We start from the raw sequence: 20378 nt of genomic DNA, 5'->3' as shown, positions 1-20378 counted from the left end.
AAAGTGAGTAGTGTTTCTGATGTTAAATTACCCCTAATTTAGCAAGCGGTATTCAAGAAGTCTTTTTCTTTGTAATTTATACCGACTACATATTAAAAAATAGTGTTCTACGGTTTCTGTTTCTAGGCAGAATTGACACAGCGGCGATATCGCCAGACCAGCCTGTGTAAATATAGATTAATGGGGGACACAGCAACGTAATTTTGTAAGGATTACTTCCGATTGTCTTGATGAACACCAATGAATTTTCCACGGAAATTTTAGGTGCGAAATTCAGTCCATGATGTATGTTTCCATGATATCTCTACGAATTGTATATTTCCGATATCTGATCGCTGTTATTTGTGCCACCACTGGAAGGACTGATATATCGGTCCATTCAGGGATGCTCGCGCCAACATCAAAACAAGACGCGTCATCGTCCTCAGATCAGCCAGCGACCGCTTATGCCTCCGTCCCACTAAATCCAAGTGTCTACATCATTGTCTTCGAATAGCACGTATCAATGTATAAACGCTTGTTCACTGTCGTCATACAGGGTCACATTTATCGCTCGGGAAAATTAAGAGGCAGGAATATGATTAGATAATGCATCGTTAAACAAAAGAATGATAGCCGAAGTGCTAGCGCGAATATTGCAAATGTCCCCTGCTTTCCTGATACAATAGGCTTCGAACCATTTCTTTTGTGTAGGTGTACGAGTACAAAAGGTCCCAATAATGCGTTTGCGAATTATGACGACAGTGGTAAGATATGATAGCGTTTTGTATTCTTCGCGAGTGATACTCTTATTGTTATTGCTTGTTATGAGCATCGTCAAAAGACTATTTGAAGTTTGGGTTTTATCAAGCGTTTCTGCAATCTCCCGTCTCAGCTAGCCTAGCTGTCATGTTCGAATACTTTTTTGACACAATGTGGCACTAATAAATTTATCGCCTTGTGAAGGCGCGGGAGCTTCTTCAAGCCCAGAGTAGAGCTCATTAGCTCGTGTACCAGTCAGTTTAGCTATGAAATTATCGAATTGCAGTAAGATGGTCATTGATTCGAGCGTCAGCTAACACAGCTAAGTTTCCTTTGATTTTCTTTGCGTCGAGGTGGGTGGTGTTTGGTGACTTATAATGTGTCACACACATACGCTGAGGTGGCCAACGCAACTCATGCTATACTTGGTGGCAAGCTGGATACGTACTATCTGCAAATGCCCCCATCGGCGAGCTAGTACGAGCGCTTAAAATGCGCTAGTACGCGGGCTTTACAGGATAACCAACATCGGACGAGCTCCGCTAAAAAGCTGGTGGCCTAACAAGCTAGGACTGAAATTTTCTCGTTGCCAGCGTTTCACGCTTAATTATTTTACCTAACTTGCTTTGACGCTATATAGTTTATTGCTATCTGCCATGTCAATCGAAAATATTATAAGCCGGCAGTGTTCAAGCATCGTTCGATAATAAGCTATGCATTTTTCTGCAGCACACACGAGTCTGACGCACGGCACGCACAAGGTCGAAAAGAGCATTCTGTAAGCACTAAACAACGCATTGGAAGCGTGGCCGACTTATTGTGGCACTATCTGGAGAGCAAGGAAAGAAATAAAAAACGGTCGATCACGTTGTAACAAAATTGTTGGTCGTAGAGATTGTTATCTTTGCTTTTCCTTGCGAATTCAAAAAAGGCTTGATTCCTACCGCTATTCCGCGCACGGACTCGCGTGAGCGCTCGCCGGAAACCCCGAACAGAGCAGCATCGCGCGTTCTTTGTGGTTTTGCAACATCTCCTAAGAAACTCGGGGCAGACGAGCGAGGTTCTTTATTGCACAACCATCACTGTGCGAACGTATGTTTTACATTTGCTCGTTCTGCATAATGTATACCGTCACTGCGCTGACACAACTGCGCAATATTATGCTCATAAGGGGAACGGCTCACGCTGCGTTGGGGTGCGTTGGCTGCCACTCGGGCACAGCTGAAATCGGTTACTAACCCGGTAACAAATACGCAGGGCAATGGCTTAGCGGTGTCTCAGTCTAGAAACCAGCTATCACTCTGTACAGCGTCGACCAGTTGTCCATCCTAATTTTCTGTGTGAACTGTGCTTTAATATTTTTATGAGAAACTGGCGACTTCCGTTGTACCAATCGTTCACGTGTATTGAACTACGCACGACGACTCCCATTTGGTATTGATTTTCGCAGAGTTACTGTCAAAGTATATTGTACTAAACATAAGAAATGGCTTAAATTGATAGGAAGTATGCTCCTATAATTGTTCCTCAGTTGTTAACCACATAAAACCACAAAAAACAAACAATCTAACAATGCATGGAAACCAATTGTGTTTGGTATAGTTGTAACAGAAAATTCCTTTTTTTAACCATAACATCACATTCCTAATACATGAAAAAGAAAATGAAAGAAGAAAAAAAAGAGAACTGCGCCATTGGGAGCTAGGAGTCCGAACCCCCAACTTTGAACTTGGGCATTTGCGATGCTTAACCAATTAGCTACGGTTGATGGCTGACACAAAGCTTCTCTTTTTCGAGTATTTACATGCATGCTCGTGTAAGCTGGCCCTGAGAGTATTAGCCGATGTCAATCGCGGTCATACTGATTTGTTGACAACACAATACAAAAGATGCAAGAAAAAGCTTTTGCTGTTTTTTTTTTTCTCTTAAAGCAATGAGATGGTTATCATTCTCTCATGCAAAACCTGCTCTGTCCTTTTTGTTGACAATGCATCCAGTGAGTGGAGCCCCGAGGGTTGTCAGGTTGGGAGACGTAACCGGCACTCACGTCATCTGCTTCTGTCAGCACCTGTCCAACTTCGCCGTGCTCATGGACCTACGCGGAGCCCTGTCACGAGACGAACGGTCCACGCTGCCCCTCAGGGTCATCACCTGGGCAGGTTGCAGCGCGTCCGTTCTCTGCCTCTGCCTCTGCGTCACTGTGTTTGGCTGCTTCAGGTGAGCTGCATAATGAGGATGCCTGCTCGGTTACAAGCCAACTACAAAAGAGCCACATGGGAAACTGTTTGCGAATGTCGCAATACGTGTTCGTAGTATTAAACTATTATGTGTTAACTTTACAAACAATTACAAGATACTTAGTGAGAAATGTTTTCCGAGTGCCTCAATCAGTGTTCTTGGTACAATTAAAGCGACATGGTTGCATAAAGCTCGAGGAGGATGCGTAAAATATTCCGCCACAAGAGGGAAATCATTGGCCTCAGATCATTCGAAATACACCGTGTACCCTGAAGCTGAGTTTACACATGCTGCCACCAGTCGAATTGTTAAGCCGCTGTATTCGTTCAGCAAGCAAAAATAACAGACGCGTGACCGAACAGAGCGCGGTATCTGTTGCAGCATTCTCGCAGTGGAACCTTAATCTAGCTTTTGTTAAGCAAAGAAGTCGACAGTGCCCCAATGCTGATGTCGCGGCACTATCACAGCAGCCTTGCAAAGTCTACTCGTAGGCAACACGAGGTACTCGCACATAGCACATCACATTTTACTCAAACGCGCAATCCCATGTTTCAAAATTATATAACTACTTGTCTTGATGTTTCATTTAAAGCCCAAGTGAGATGATATTCCGCCCCGCGCACCGTATACTGTGGTACGAGGAAAAACGCGGGAGAGTGAATCGAGAAGGATGGCGGCTTGATGCGCGAAGTCTTGCCGCGCGCCCAATGTTAGAGGTCACGTGAACAATGGTTCACATGGGGCAGGAGGGGGGGGGGGGGGGCAAACTAGACGCCAAAAGTACGTACAAGTGAGACAGATAGACAGTTATTCGATCGCCACCGGCACAGTGTTTTTATTTCGTGTGTGCGTATCCAAATTATATTCCTCATTGTTTTATAGTTTTAAAGGGGAGTTGCAGGTTGGCTACGCTACGTAACCGTCATAATTCGTTCCGCCTTCTAAGCAAACAAAAACTTTTCAATAGCGTGATCGAACTTTATCTTCGTATTTTTGGGGTTTTTTTCTAGGTCCCTCCGCAACACTCGCACATCAATTCATCTGAACCTGTGCATCTGCCTCCTCGTTGCGGAAGTTGTCCTCATGTTCGGACTCGACCAAACCAAGCACAAGGTAGAGATTGCAACCATCTGCAACGAACTGATCTACGCTTTTTCAACGCTTGCTGTCCTGATAGAAGCGGGTTACGTGAAATCGCCTTTGTGTTCAGCTCGAAAGCTCACTGGCTTCTTTTATTCTCGAGAACACGATAAGAAGTCATCTCTAAACATAAAAAGTGGAAAGCACCACTAGAAAAAAAATGTTATTGCACTGCACTAACTTCCAAATTTGCGTGCTTTTGTGACCTGGCATCGTCTGTCATAAAGACACACAGTCACCATGCATTTAGAAATTCAACGCTAACCTATAAAGCTTGTGTGCTCTCAAGGTTAAAAGATGGCGGGAAAGCGCACACCTACAAATAGAAAGATGTCCGTGTCGTAGTATCTTGTGCTTATACTTTTCGTACATAGCGTGCAATACAGCACTCTTTTGCGCACACTTCCTGAAAGCACGTTGTATTATTTTTAGTCCTACTGAGGGAATTATTACATTTAGGGCCATGAAAATTAATGTGTGATGTACTAAGTTCGTTCCTTGACTTTTAGTCGAGCGGAAACGTGCGCAGTCGTGCACTAGCGAGACCAGGTGAACATTATTTCTCTTCGGTACATTGCAGTCACGCGGATATATGTGGCACTTAATATGTTGTTCCTGCAAGTTGATGTTGTAATAATAAAGTGCTGTTTTGAATAAAGCATTCTTGAACTCAACACACCTTCTGACTCTGGTCTTTTCTTTCTTTCTCTCCCTCCATCCCTTTTACCGACCACTGCTGGCTTGCCGCCACTGCTCTGTGCGCAGACTCTGTGCGCAGCCGTGGCCGGGCTGCTCCACTATTTCTTTTTGGCCGCCTTCTCGTGGATCCTTCTGGAGGGCTTCCACATCACCTTCGTCCTCGTAACAGTGTTCGACACATGGAGGAAGCGCTACCTGCGCTACTATATTTTTGGATATGGCAAGTCGTGTGCAATCATTGTGAGATCCTTTGTGGTTTCATCAGGCTGCTTGGCATGTGTCAAAATCTCACATGATCCCTTTTTAAGGGGCACTGAAAAAGAATCTAGCCTTCAGCTAGAGTAAAGTGAACACTAGGATTAGAGAATTAATCTCAGGATAGAGGAGTAATCAGCGACTAGAGAAGTAAGCTGCTCATCAGGGTTGAGGAGTAATCTCAGAATAGAGGAGCAACCAAGACTAGAGGAGTAAGCTGCACATCGGGAATAGAGGAGTAATATCAGGATAGAGAAGTAATAAGGACTAAAGGATTAAACTGCGTGCACATCAGGATTTCCAGGTCGGTGACAGTCACCGAGAGGGGATGCTCGGTATGCGAACAACTGGGGGTGATGCTGGCCCCGAATTCGGCGATTGGCATCAAGGTATGTGGCAGCACCTGACTAAGCCTAGTTGAATATCCATTGATAAAACGAAAAACAAAACATGCACATCATTATTAATTGAAGAAAGTCCGCTTGGAAACAGTTCCAGACCTCTTCTTTGCAAAATGAACTTGGATTGCAGGGATAGGCCACAAATTCTGCTGCCTTATGTCGACGCCGTCCATGATAATATAGAAGAGGTTACTTCTTTTGATGTTTTCTGCTAATAACTTATCTTTTCTTGTGAACGGAATGTAGACGGAGTTCAGAAAGAGTGAGCTATAGGACTATAGCCTGATTTAGCGTTAACCAAAATTATAATTATACCTGCAGCATTAATACGGTTGATAGTCATAGTTAACAAACAGCATGGTGGTGCACTTGTATTATTTGTGGAGAGCAAGCAGCCAACTTCGAGTTCATTTCTGCGTTATCATATTGCCGAGTTTTTAATATCAGAGCTGATAAACAAGGTAGTTTTCTGGCTCGTCTCTTCTACAATGTGCACAGCAGGAACCCAACCAAGAATTCTTTTTCGAGGATAAGGAGGAGGGGTAAGGCGGGAGAGATCTCGGACGTCATTGTATCAATTTCGGGAGGTGGAGGGAAGTACGTGCTTGGTGCTCACGAGTTTCGGCGGTGGTGTCACGCTGAAAAGTGGGCCGGTCCTGGTGATAGTGCAGAAAGGGTGCAAGCTTAACGGCACATACCAGGGCCAAAAAAGAAAGAGAGAGAAAGAGCGAAAGAAAGAAAGAAAGAGAAAGAGCGGAAGAAAGAGAGAAAGAGAAAAAGGGAGAAAAGAAGAGAGATAAAGAAAAAAAGAGAGAAAAAAAAGAGAGAAGGAATGATCGAAAGAGAGACAGACAGAAATAGAGAGAGAAAGAAAGACAGAAAGAAAGAAAGAAAGGAAATCACCATAAAGGTCAGATACACACACGACAAGCTTCGCTTGCCCCCATTTCCTCAACAGGGGAAGGGCTGGTGATATTTTAACAGCTCGGCCGCGCCTCGGCTCAGGCCTCAAAATCCGTCATTGATTGTAAGAGCAGCGTCTTAAATGTTTAAAAAGCTTTACGCACTGATATGGCGATTACGAGGTGTTCAATTAAGAAATATAACTTTTTGACCTGTTGTCCGGAGACTACAGAGGGTCGGCACTGAGTACACATGGAAGAGAAAACGTGCTATCAGAGGAAGACATGCGTTGAGCTGCAGTATCAGAGAAACTTTGTCCGAAAAGAGGTGGGTACATATAATCAAGTAAAAATTCACGTCCCCTTCATCGCCTTCGCTACCAGCATTTCAGTAAGACTACCATGCATGTCGCATGTCGGCGTCGGTCCTAGGACGATGCAATTACAATTCATTTACAACTCTATGTCTGCGATTCGACCACGATGGGGAGTGCTTCGAAAAATATGCAAAAAGTGTGATGCCTTCTGAGATACGCTCAGAGTGCCAGTTTACGAAATTCCAACAAAGCAATAGCAGGGCCCTTGAACATTAGAAAACGCAGTGACCCGTCGAAAGATGGCAATACCTTCGAGTTTCGAATAGCTACGTCATTTATTCTTGCCTAGGTTCCTGTAAAAAAGGGTTCAGTTTTCACTAGAATCCGCTCAATATCTGCTGTGGGAAGCCAACCAGCAACAAATTTATTATAATGAGCAATTGTTCAGCTTAAGATACCGCAAATAGTATGAAAGAAACCGGAACTGCTGCACTATTGTGCCTATAACCACTGAGAAAACAGTTACGCTTGTCTCGTATCTCATGCCCGATTTTCTTCCTGCTGAGGGCGCAGCCTGCAACGATAAATCTCGGCACAATTCGACAACTCTTCTAGGATCACAATACATCAAAGTTTGGAGCCGCGTCGTCTCGGCAGCTTGCTCGTAGCCAATGCATATTCATGATTGCAGAGCTCATTACGTATAAGTTTAGTGCAATCACGCATGCGGCACTACGTACTTTACCAGATAAAGGTCGGCTCACTAAGCCTACTTATTGACCACGTGCTTTAAGTGATTTCGACATTGACGGTGATCTCGATGACAATGGCTTTCCAAGTTAACTCTCCAAGTCACCTTTGAGCACTGTCTGCTTACTTAGCGCGCCTACACAATAAGGTTCTTCTTATTTCCCATCTTGTACACTTATACAGATACACTCATACATCTTTTACACTCATACAGATAGGACGAATGCGCAGAAAAGCTGTTTTTTCGTAGCTTTACGAGGCCCGCCAGCCCCGAAGACAGTGCTTGGCAGCCGCACAATGCCAAACATATAAAGAAAACCTCATAAATTTCATTGTCAGCCAAAAATCTACTGCTGCAAGCATTTATATATCACTGTAAGTTCCCTTACCACCAAGAACCATTCGGCTCTATGTGCCATTATAAGCTGAGAACTATCCGGAATTTGCCAAAAATATATTTTCTTAATGTGCTCCCATTTAGAGGCATAGGTACCAGCATGGCGTCAACTTTATATGCCCCGTGAAGTTAAATTTAAAGTCTTAGACACAGCAGGGGTCGTACCACCCGTTAGTGTTAGAAGGATTTGAAGTTTGTAGGAAGAAGCGCATTCACAGGCGTCCGACTAATACAAGACTTGCGTCTGCGTCCAGTGAAAGCGGCTGACATTCATTCGTAGCAGGATATTTATGCTTTGTCTTCTACGACCTTCAGGGTATTTGTGGTCGTGATGCGCTCAACGCTCTCCCTGATTTCGCCTCACTTCCCAAGTATAGTCTACTTCCCCAGAAAATGATAAGCGTCCAGTCGTGAATACCGCCTTTGAATCTGAGGACGAAGAAAAATCAAGCAGAAGTTTTATTTCCTCATCTACAACTCACACGTTTAGGACAGTATTCCTTTCGGAAGTATAAAGTTCGCATCTTTAGTGTATTTAGTGCTGATGGCAAATCATTTAGCTACGTGTAAACACGCACGGTGAGTGTTTTTTATTTACTGTGATTTACCGGAAGAATACTTGCTGCTTTGTCATCGTCTCTAAAGAACGTTTTTAACTCGCCATGTGAGATAAAAAGAAATAAAAACAAAGTCATTGTTTACTGCAATGCCCGCTCAATTTTACAATGCCGCTTTCGCCTCTGCCATGCAAGTTATACTTATCATCAGAGTCAAAATAAGAATTAGAAGCGTTGTTAGTCTGTACTGTACAAGTATCTGTGACCGTGCAGATCAATATGATCATGTTTTCGATCTATATTGCCGACGGCATGACGCAGCTAGGGTGAGGCCTCAGGTCGCGTACCATACCCATTAAAATTTATTCATAACATATAGCTATCGTATAAATCAAATCACATCATTTGCGGCTCTAATTACCGCAGCCGTACGCTGTCAACTACAAAGAAGGAAGTTCCTAGTCATTGCGTCTAGTCAGTTGCACCGACCACCGAGTAGACAACCATTCCAGGCTGGTCCATTTGTTGTTCTTGCTCAAAAACTCTAGTGCGTGTATTAAAGGGATACGGACACAAAAGTTGGCGGATGGTTTTTTGCGTCGGAACAAAGGTTGAACTGTTGAAAATAACGAATACAACAAGCTGCTTTGAAGAAAAGAACCAGAAACATCTTTTTTTTGCGATTTTCTGTTGCACCTTGCTTTCAAGCGGCCGCCGGCAGAAGCTGAAATTTGACTTCATAACACCCACCCGCACGCGCGTGGCCAAGGTTGGCCACAGCCGTCGCAGTGTGTCTGGGGGTGTCGGTCCCTTGCAGCGTTTGGTTAACCCCTTTCGGCGATCTTCGCACGTTGTCCGTCTGAAACATTATCCCCGTCGGCGCTCTACGCAGGTGGTGCGTCTTACGTTAGCCTTCTCGCGGTCGTCGCTTGATCGTGACGTGTTCGTCGCTGCGGAACGAAATGCCCAGACATTGCTGTTATAACAGCATCGTCGGTCGGGACACGCCGTCGCACACGTTTCCCAGAGACGAGAAGGTGCGTAAACTTTGGATACCTGCCTGTCAGCCATCACGCCCAGCCTGGAGACCTTTAAAAGATGATTTCATTTGCGCGGACCACATCGTCGACGATGATTATGTGACCAGCCCGGCTGTGCTGAAAAGCCTCGGCATGCCGCTCAAAAGGCAACGCCTAAAGCCTGACACTGTGCCATCGGTATTGTCACGAGAGCGCAAGGCAAAAATGATCAGCGGCGCGTTTGAAAAGAGGAGGCGAAAAGATGTCGGTGCTGTTTTCGTTCACTTGCAGCCTTCTTGAGCAGTCTGAGGGCGAGGCTTGGGTGAGATACCCGAGGCTGGACACGAAGGCAGTAATGTCTTCAAAAATGTTGGCAAAGAAGCAAAATAATAAAAGGCTAGCGCGCTCGAGCGCGACTCACGAGATCAGTCCTACATGGTAGCGGGGCAGACACACACACAGCTCTGATTCTCCACAGGCTAAAAGCGGGAAAAACTATGGAGAACGCCAGACGTGCTGCCATCTGTTGGGCGGCTGGCGAAGTGGACGTGAGAGTCTCGGAGGTACTGATACTTCACAGCACTTGCTCATGCCGACGGCATAAACTACTTTTCAGTCATCCACGGAGTGCTGAAGTACCCCGCAGCTGCCGCGCCTGCGTGCGCTCTTGAAAAAGCAAGTTTTCAGGGGAAATGACAAATAATTTTTACACAAGTGTCTGGTGCAGTGCGAAATCTTCGCGCTACGGTTCGCGAAAACCTGACCGGCATCTCCACGGCCGCCTGCACTTCGTCGCTTGACGCGGAAGGCTCGTAACCGTAAGCGATAATATATCTTTCCAAGTTGGAATGGTCCTCGTCTTCAGACGTGAACTCATCGCTGGTAGAGGCACCAGAATTCGAATCCCTGCTCGCGACGGCGGCGTCAGCGAGCTTCGAATGACCGCGGCCGGCCAGCTGGCTATCCGACGAGGGTGTCGTGACGTCACCCCGTCCAACTCCCGCGGGTCGGGCGGCGAGGCGCGCGCTCACAAAAACGCCAAAAATAAAGCCATCGGCTCAAAAATGAGCTAACTGACTACTTCTTTTCGGTGTAATCACACACTGAGGATTCATTTTCAGCATTTTCGTAAAATTTTCAGATTTTGTGTCCGGATTCCTTTAAAGTAGCAACATCACGACTTGCAACTAATGCTTCGTTCCATGCACATCTTTAGAGAAGTGTGGTTATGTGAACTGCTTTTATGACTCATTCTTCTTTATCTGCACTTCTATTAGCGGATTGCTCTTTTGCTGCTATTCGCCTCTGAAACTGCACATGGGAGGGAATCCATACAGCTGCTTGAATTTCGCACTGCTTCTGCTACGTGAACCGTTCGGTAGCAGCACCGCTGTACAACTGTTTGTCCGTGAGCGTTTTCTTTAATTATTGGCATTAGCATTTAATTATTTTTATTGCTATCGTGCGACGACGAGCCGCTCGTACCCCGTATCGTTTGTATTCATGCAAAGCATAAATTATTATTCCACTACTTTTTTTGTGTGGGCCTTGACTTTTACATTTTACATCTTGGCAGGTATGCCTCTCGTGGTGGTCCTTATTACAGCAGGAGTAAGACCACATGGCTATGGAACAAGAGACAAGTGAGTATAATTGCTTGGCTTTATTACTTAAAGCCTGCGTGAATCGTACAACGACGCTATAAAATCAAACTACAGCTGTTATGCTTTGCTGCTCACGTACATGGCTTACACGAAAAAGCGTTCAGCAATAGATTTTAATGCTGCTTTATTCAGAAAGCTACCGTTTCACTTGCGAGGAGCAAAGCTTCGATTCTGCGAAACCGGAATCTCTTAATCAGATAGAAATGAGCAGTGACGAAACCATTGACGTACGCTACCTTCGCGATAACGTGTCTCTGAAAGAATTGTCATGCAGTTAGAACGACGTTTCGAAATAGCTTAAACACAGATTTCTGCTATAGTGCGACACGGTTTATCGAGCCCGTGCGTCTTATTGCCTATGTCCTTGTGTTTCGTTCGAGTTCTGGCACCGTAATGTCAAACATCGTGAAGGTGCTGTGTTCTTTTTTTTTTTTTCACTTGACAAATGTAGCCGTAAAGGTACTCAACGCTTTCATGACTGTACAGCTGCATGAGTATGTACAGCTGCATGCCTGTACAGCTGCATGCCTTATATATCCTCAGCTTCGCTCAGCTAAGAATGATAATGATATTAACGAGTCAGTTACGGCTAGCCGTAAAGACCAACATTCGCTTATATTCTCGTTCTAAGCCTAAAGCGATTACAACTAACGTCAATGTTTAAAAAAGAAGGTGCTAACTTGAAGAAGCCCCTGAACATGCAGGCAGAAAATATTGCACGCTTTAACTTTTTTGTCGCCTGTTTTTGAGGCTCTCCGAAGGCTTGCCATGTGAAAATAACACGCCAACTCAAGCGTTACATAATGAGCGCTTAACTCTGTTCGGTAGCGCGAGACAACTCAGCCAGAATGATGAGAAAAGAAGGAGCCACGACACGCGCTGTTCTCGGAGCAAAGTTTTATTGAAGGCAAAAAAAAAAAATCCTGCAAAAGAAGGAGTAAGTAGAGAAGTGAGCAAAAACTGAAGAGTTATAGTCACTTTCTTTTTGCTTATTTCGTGTTACAAGCACTTGCGTTCATAAAGATTTTAGATCGTGCACAAAGCACATAGCCCTGTGCAATTTTTTGAACAACGGTAATGCGTGGAGAAATACGTGAGCATGTAACGTACGTAACGCAGCCTCGTCACGACATTAGGCATTTTTTGTACAGGGAATGCAAACATGGGCTACAGCATTGTGGAAGTCTGTGTTATAGCGCTCTCGCTGTACTGTGCATACGCCGAACGTTATGCGAATCCTCCAAGCCATAAAACACGCACACAATGTGGACGCTCAAATACTTAGCGTTTCGCTCTCGGTGTTCTCTTTGCCTTCGAGACAACTCGAGATTTGTAAGCTCGGGGGCATCCAGAGCGGTTGCTCCGCGTCTGCGACTTACGGTCGCCGATGTCATGGAGCTGCTACGTAGAAAGCATACCGACCAACTCTCCCGAATCTTTCGTAAATTTTACGAATTTTGGCCCATTTTACAATTTTACAAATACTGCGTCATGTATTACGAAAAAATGTCGCAGTTTCACCTGAAAGGTGAAGCATCAATTGCGATAGCAAATTTGTAGAGAGCTATACGGAGTAGTGATATTAGCTTTATCAGCTGTATAAACTTGGACATGCAGCAGCACCGGCAACGCGCAGAACTGTTGTCGACGCCATCGGCGTTTTGCCCGCGTTCGCTCAAAATGCGTGCGGCGTTGGTGACTGTTGCCGGAGCCTCTGATATAAATAGGCACTTGGTGCCGCAGCTAAACGTCACCTCCCTTCCCTCCCCCTTCCCCCCCTCCCCCACGGCCTCTCGCGCATTTGCATGAAGGTGCGTTTGCTCTACATATATGGTGATTGTAAAGGAGGAAAGAGACGCCTACTTCTGCAGCCCTTAAGGAAGCACGGCGCAGAACGCGCGTTTGTTCTCCGCCGTGCGTTCACTCCCCGTGAAAGAGCGCGTCCCTCGCGCCCTTTCACTCTCACATACAGCGTTCGGCGGAGCGCGGCCACGATTTCATCTCCATTGACGTCATACGGAACCTCACGGCGACGGCGACGGCGACGGCGACGCCGACGGCAGAAATCTGCTTTTGAGTGTCCATATAATTGCTATCGCAATAAAAAATTGCCGGCCGTGGCGACGTAGTAGCTCTGGCTGTCCACTGGTAAGCCCGAGGGTGCGGGATGAAATCGCGGCTGCGGCCGCCGCATTTCTATGGGGGTGAAATGCGATAATTAATACCTGTGCACCATGCATTGGGTGCACGTTAAAGATTCATAGGTGGTCGAAATTAGGCTTTGTCCCCCGCTACGCGTGCCATATAATCATTCCGTGGTTCTGGCACAGAAAAAACGCCAGAATCGACGTGCCCTCATGGGAGGCTTAGGCCCGGCCATCTTAAAGTGCTGGTTCCGCAATAAATGTTTATTCCTCCTCCTCCTCTATTCTCTTACGAAAAAAATTATTTCGATTTGAGAAATAGATCGCACGTCGGTCTACTTATCTTCCGTTGGAAGCCGTATGGTGAAAGGGTGCAAGAGGAGTACTTGCTTCAAGGAAGTAATCGGCCACAGCTAAGTCGCCGAAAACGTCACTGTGATCTAGAACCAGTTTGTTGCCTGTCATTCTTTGTTGTTCATGCTTGCTACCGTTCGACATGCTGCGTTTGAAGTTAAACACACTTTAATCAAGTGCGTTTGTATCCCTGAAAAAAAATCTTTAAAAAACGCGTGCTATCTTCCGCCTTTCTTCCACACCCTCCCCCCCCCCCCCCCTCAAGTAGAATCTTTACGAATTGTAAGGTTCACAGGTTTGGTAGGTATGGTAGAAAGTGATAAAGAATGGTAGAAGTGGTATGGTAGAAACACACATCTTCAAAGCCCGACATTGGGGGCACCTTGAGCACTCTTCACCAACTCAAGTTTTTGACCAGCACTTATCAGAATTGGGGAGTCAATCATTTTGAACCAGAAATGCTCTCAGAACTTCTGTTCGTGAATTGTGTGGAAGATGATGAGTTCATCCCGTCCTGATTGAGGTACATACACACTGCAACGCTGCTCATTTTGGCGCAGCAACAGTGCTTCTATGTCTTCCCATTTCCGTTCGCAAAGACAGATCCAAGTGGACACTGGTGCGTACCATAAGCAAGAACAAAAAACGAAGATCGAACTATTGCAACTTACCCCACAGGAACAGAACCAGCGCGCTGTGCCCACCAACCATACTGTGAAAAGGTGCGATATCAGGAAATCTTCCAGTCTAAGCCAATCAGAGCACTGAATACGGCGGTTTTGACGATGTGCTGAGAATAGGGAGGACTTTGAGAGTGTCCGGAAACTCTCTGTTCGGAATAGCCACCCCGGCCCAAGAACTTTCAGTTCGCTCAGCAGCAATTGCATTTTTTGCGCGATGCCAAATGTGCGCGTTCTCTTACGGGCGCAGGGACTATTTACATACGCTAACGTGCGTGCTAATAAAAGCGTACGTACGATTTATGCCACTTCTTTATGCTAAGTATTTATGCTCCGTGGATCGTTGGACAGGAACGCCATACGAAACTATTACCTCCGTAAGGATCCAGATCTCCTAACGACAGCTGGGTGGTTGTGCTGAGATCTCAGGGCGAAAGGAAAAAAAAAAAGATTATCACTGCACCATCGCGTTACAGCACGTCCACTATAATAATTATGTGGAACCCGGAGGCATCCACAATTATTTTCATGCCTCTACTTGTGGCAAACAACATTACACACCTGAAAAGGCAAAGCGTGTCTGGGCATCTTTCGCTGTGCGTCGTCGGCCTTTTTTATGATAAAATCTCCAGGGTACACCCATGTCTTGTCGTGCAGAACTGCACTTCTGAAGCAAGAAAACAGCCTCACATCTCTAATGTAAAGGTTTGTCGCTGCGAGCGTTCAGTGGGACGTTCCGTGGAAAATTTACGCGTATCGCTGCATCTTACAAATTTAGGAAGAGCGTGAGCAAAATTAAAGCTGCTTTTGAAAACAAAATATTGTAAAGTTCGTTTTTTTCCATCTTTCTAATTTTTGTGAGACCGGGAGGTAACCTGGCAAAATGTATAGCCTCACACCGAAAGTCACGATAAGATTCCAGATGGTCTAGAACTTGACATGTAAACAACCCAGTGGTTCAAGAACCAAATATGAGTTTATTTTGAAGTCATTGCGACATGTTAATGTAGACATTAATATTCTGCACTTCAGGCGGCCAGTTCGTCTGCGCCAGAAAACCAAATTTTACAGAATTGCGAGTTTATATAAGACATTGAAACTGGAGGTCATTACCCTCTTATTCGAGAAACATACTGTATTCTACCCCTATTTTTTTAAGCTTGAGAAATTAATATACATATCTGCCTGCGCATGTGTTCCACCATGTAGGACCATATGATTAATCATGTTTTCTTGGTGAACCCACTCCTCGCATGAGCTGAGCGACCAACCGAAGAACTTTCGATGACAAGTTTTACTTCTTTCCGAAATCGTATACCTCACAAGGCAGTGATAAACAGGAGCCTCTCACCATACGGTTTAATTAATTCGTGGAATGCCCGGTTGAAACACGAAGAACTCTGTTTGCAGACCTTGAGAGTGATTGAAAAGAATACGTTCTCGCTGCACTGTCACCGTACTCTACTTGGCATCTGCTTTTTGATCGAAAAGGATGTCTGGATGGTTGGAAATTTACTCAAGAGCTGTCAAATTTCAGTGAACTCTCGATATTTGTAAGTATAAGTGAAGAGATTTCGCGCGATCGCCCGGCCGATATATGGACAGCGATACCAATAAACAAGAAGTGATAGACGATGAAACGGTCGACAGCGGACGGCGCGTCGAAGAGGCCTCTTGACAGCCGGGCTATTATGAAAATAATAAAAAAAGCGCTTCGGGTCAAGTGAACATAAAGCACAGGCCATCGATATCATACAGGCACTGCTAGCTATTTGTGCTGCAACATAAAAATTGATATTTCCGACCCATGGTCAATAACCTTCTGTAAGGCGCACGTCACATTGTGCCTAAGCCGACCATCGCACCGCCCAGAAGAAAGCAACTTTGCGGATACGTACAGAATGTTGCCACATAGCGGTTTCTGTGTCTGTGACGCAGCTGCTATTCAAAAGCTACGCATCTTGTCAGTTTTGTGATCTGCATGTTGAGTGAACCATAGAAGGCGCAATTTGCAGCAGAACATTATTTCATGAAGATTATTGTAGTAGTAGTAATAATAATAATCAATCAATCAATCAATCATGTTTATTTAACGTGCCCAGGAACAACCCTAAGGTCTGAGTGCTGGCGCACGCATACATTACAAACCAAAAACAAAACACTCAGGGAAAAATCATTAAACAATAAATGAATAAAAATAAAAATTGTGAAAAGAAGAGAGTACCGACAACAAAGCGCAAAGTAAATACAAAAGAAAAAGGAGGAGAAGGGCACTTGAACAATACATGAAATTATAACACAAGGCAAAGCTCGGAAAGGAATGATGACAAGGAGTTATGAAAGATATCAAGTTCACGAAAGTAAGTGTTATAAAGATTCTGTATTCTGTGAACAGTTGAGTGTTCATGATGACAGGCAGGAACATGGAAAGGTCTATGTTCTCTGGTGATCTTGCGTGGGATACGGAACATGACACAGCCGAGAAGTTCGGGACACGTGAGGTTACCGTGAAGGAGTTTAAAGAGAAACAGGAGGTCAGCGCGATTACGTCGGTCGCGAAGTGAGGGCAATGACAACAATCCAACAGTGCTAGTACAGGGTGCAATGTCCAGGTTTGCAAAGCGGTGATTATATATGCTTAGAAACTTTTTCTGGACACGATCTATAATGTCACTGTTGGATCTAGATGAGCCATTCCAGACGACCGACGCATATTCGAGTTGGGGAAGACAGATGGTTGTGTATAATTTGCGGAACGGTGTAGGAGACTTGAATTCCCTCGATAGTCTGCATACAGAACCAAGAGAGCGCATACCCCGCATTGCAACACGTTTAGTGTGAGCCGAAAAGTGCAAGGTTGCATCAAAAAGTACACCAAGATCATTGATCTCGCAGACCTTACACAACGGCACAGAATCTACAGAATAAGAAAAAGAAATACTTGCTGTTTTGCGTGTGAAAGTCATGACTTTGGTCTTAGCAGCATTCAAGGTAAGGTTATTATCCTTGCACCATTTAGAAAAAGAAAACAGGTCAGACTGCAGGGCGCGACAGTCATCAACAGTGTGAATTTTCTTAAAAATCTTGATGTCATCGGCATATAGAAGGAAAGAAGAGTTCCGAATAACAGAGAGAACGTCATTAATAAAAATTAAAAAAAGAAGTGGTCCTAATACTGATCCTTGAGGGACGCCGCTAGTTGCCATGTAAGAAGAAGACGTTTGGCCACTGACGTTAACATAACAGGATCTACCAAGAAGATAACTGCGCAAGAGATTCACAACTGACGAGTCAACATCAAAGTGCGTAAGCTTGATCAGAAGCAGCGAGTGGCTGACTACATCAAAAGCCTTGCTGAGATCACAGTAAATGGTGTCAACTTGCCCCCTTTGCAGTACCGGCGTGGAGATCTGTGTCATGAAACTTGCGAGATTTGTGATAGTGGAGCGGCCGGTGAGAAATCCATGCTGATTCGGAATGAGCGAGTTCTTCACAGTAAAAGACAATATGTTGTGAAGAGCAAGCTCAAAAATCTTGGACGTAGCACAGAGAAGAGAAATTGGGCGATAATTCGACACATCTGATTTACATCCAGACCTAAATACAGGAAAAACACGAGCAGTTTTCCACATGTGAGGGAAAGTGGAAGTAGTCAAAGAGTTATTAAATATAGATGTCAATACTAGAGCAAATATACTGCCGTAAGCTTTTTAGAATTGCGGAGGTGATGCCATCAGGGCCGCTGGATAGGGAAGGCTTCAAGCGCTTAAGGCATTCGTGGACAAGCTCTTCATCAAACAACACAGCACTAGATGTAGGAACCGTAGTGTGCTGCTGACTGACACCAGCGTTGAAACCTGCATCTTTATATATGGAAGAGAAATGGGATGCAAAACAATCCGCGACTGCTAGGACTTCTGCCCCTCTAGAGTCAAGTAAGCGCAAACCCTCTCCATGTTTATTGGAACGCTTACGGATATACTTCCAAAATTCCGCCGGCCGGTCGGAGGCGCTATTTTCCAAGAATGCCATATATGAATCTTGATCCCGCTTATAGAGACGTTTACAGAGAGATCGAAAAACGCGGAATTCTTCTCTGTACTCATTAGGCAACGGAATTCTGGATTTTCGGTGTGCGCGATCTTTACGCTTTAGGGCAATTATGAGTTCAGACGAAAACCAGTGGGGATATCTAGAGCGTCTAGGCCTGTACTGGGGAATGTATTTGCGCATACTGCTCAGAACAAGCTCTGTAAACTGATCTACTTGGTCATTAACATTGCTTTTGTCTGTAACCAGTGACCAGTCGGTGGTGGACAAGGAATTATATAAACCAAGATAATCACCACGCTTGAAAGCAAAGCGTGGGGATTCATTTACGCCGCTGGAGGAGCTCTGCCTCAGTGCTGACACAGAGGCAGTTATCTTTAGTGGCGGATGAAACTTATCGGTACGCACAAGGAAAATTTCGGAACGAGAGACATCTAAAACCTGAGAATTCGAGATGCAAAGATCTAAGACGTTGCCGCAGGAATTGGTGATTAAGTTATGCTGTTGAAGGGAACAGAAAGACAGAAAGTCCAACAACAGGCTGCATTTTTTCTCTGTGTAATGATTGTAATGAGAATGTCTAAGTGTGTTCCAATCAATACCTGGTGTATTAAAATCACCAAGAAGAATTACTTTGTGCTTACTATGGGAGGATACTACACTTTCAATGGAAGAGATGACCTCATCATACAAAGCAGGGGAAATATTCGGCTGTACATAGAACGATCCAATCAACAATTTTTCACATCGGGCTAGGCTGACTTCTAGCCATATCGACTCCCGTACACTTTCTATATCGATGCGCCGTACACATTTCAATGAATTGTCAACTGCAATCAGCACGCCACCACCTTTTTGTTGAGACCCACTGAAGTCCCGGTCACTGCGGAAGACGTTGTAGTGCGGTGGAAAGAAGTCTGAAGACGAAATGTCACCACACAGCCAAGTTTCAGAAACAACGAAAATAGGAAAAGAAGATGAGATCACATTGTCAAAAAATTCACGTGCTTTGGTGCGAAGTCCGCGAGCGTTCTGGTAAAAAATGTCCAAATTACACGCCACTTTGATCCTTGGGGGTTGTTATTTCAGTAGCATGGATCATGTCATCGTGTAGCACACCACGGAACGGCTTGAACAAGCAACCCATTGGCCACATTGACGGGTCGTTCAGGCGCTTAAGGGCTTCTTCATCGACGGCTACATGAAAAGAAGAATACGATTGATATTTAGTTCTAAGTCGCCGGCAGGAGAGGGGAGAAATGTTCAAGGCCTTTAAGTGGTTGGTCAAGTCGAAAGAGGTTGTTTCAGAGCTCAAATTAGACACAAAAATAGCCTTAGGTCGGTGCTGCCGTTGAGCTACAGATAATGTCGAAGTCTTTCGCGCTCCAACCGAGGCAAGGACTCTTGTTTTTTTGTGTAGTCTCGGGTGCTTTTTCAGTGGACGAAGCGAAATCACGTGGGGAAACAGCAGCTCGTCGTTCAGCAGTGCGTTGTAACACAGGTACATTAGCTCGCGTTGAGGCAGGAGTAGAAGAAGTAGTAAGGTGGATGACTTTCCGGAGTCGGCAGGTGTCTTCACAGGCATGGCAGTTGCACGTCGTGACAGCTCGTCGCGCAGGCAACGAACCTCCGCTCGAAGGGAGGCGACGACTTGGGTCTGTTGCTCCACGCCGCGGGAATGGTCCTTACGAAGGCGTTCATTCTCCTCTCGCAGTTGGGAAACTTCTTCGCTCAGGAACGAGATTCCCTCCAGCGCGTCGAGGAGGAGGCGACGCAGACCTGCCATGCTGCCGTCAAGGTCACCCGGTGGGGCACAAGAGGAGAAGGGGGAACCAGTTTGGGAAAGGGAAAGCTGCGGCGAGCACGCCGTCGGGTCGTTGTCGCTAGGCTTAACACCCTGCTGGTTTAACTCACACAAATTGCAGCAAAAGGAGCGCGATCCCGACTTCAAAAGATCCAGTTCGTCATCTGGCCAGGTCACACATTTCGCATGCACACGTTTGTCACACTTTTCACAGCGAAAGAACTGCTGTTTTCCGAAAAAACGGCACGAGCAGAGCAAGCATGCGT

General features: G+C 45.2%; 2 protein-coding genes across 2 annotated transcripts in view; one reads left to right on the top strand and one right to left on the bottom strand.

The window, feature by feature from the left end:
- The window catches only part of LOC119441926 (adhesion G protein-coupled receptor L3-like), a 125324-nt gene that overhangs the window by 31455 nt on the left and 73491 nt on the right, over positions 1 to 20378 (bottom strand). The window lies entirely within an intron of this gene.
- Positions 2818 to 4732, top strand: LOC119440484 (latrophilin-like protein LAT-2). The gene is made up of 2 exons (XM_037705389.2): positions 2818 to 2958; positions 3990 to 4732. The coding sequence occupies exons 1-2, from the start codon at positions 2831 to 2833 to the stop codon at positions 4270 to 4272; spliced, it is 411 nt and encodes a 136-aa protein (XP_037561317.2). The 5' UTR covers positions 2818 to 2830; the 3' UTR covers positions 4273 to 4732.

The sequence above is a fragment of the Dermacentor silvarum genome, chromosome 2, assembly GCF_013339745.2.
Source record: "Dermacentor silvarum isolate Dsil-2018 chromosome 2, BIME_Dsil_1.4, whole genome shotgun sequence".
NCBI lineage: Eukaryota > Metazoa > Arthropoda > Arachnida > Ixodida > Ixodidae > Dermacentor > Dermacentor silvarum.
Note: the sequence above shows the minus strand (reverse complement) of the source record. Positions and strands in the feature narration are given on the sequence as shown.

What these genes read in the sequence shown, in the direction of transcription:
- LOC119440484 (XM_037705389.2), top strand. Translation starts at nt 2,831, where the DNA reads ATGGACCTACGCGGAGCCCTGTCACGAGACGAACGGTCCACGCTGCCC. An exon ending in ACTGTGTTTGGCTGCTTCAG is followed by an intron (nt 2,959 to 3,989) that starts GTGAGCTGCATA and finishes GTTTTTTTCTAG; the next exon opens with GTCCCTCCGCAACACTCGCA.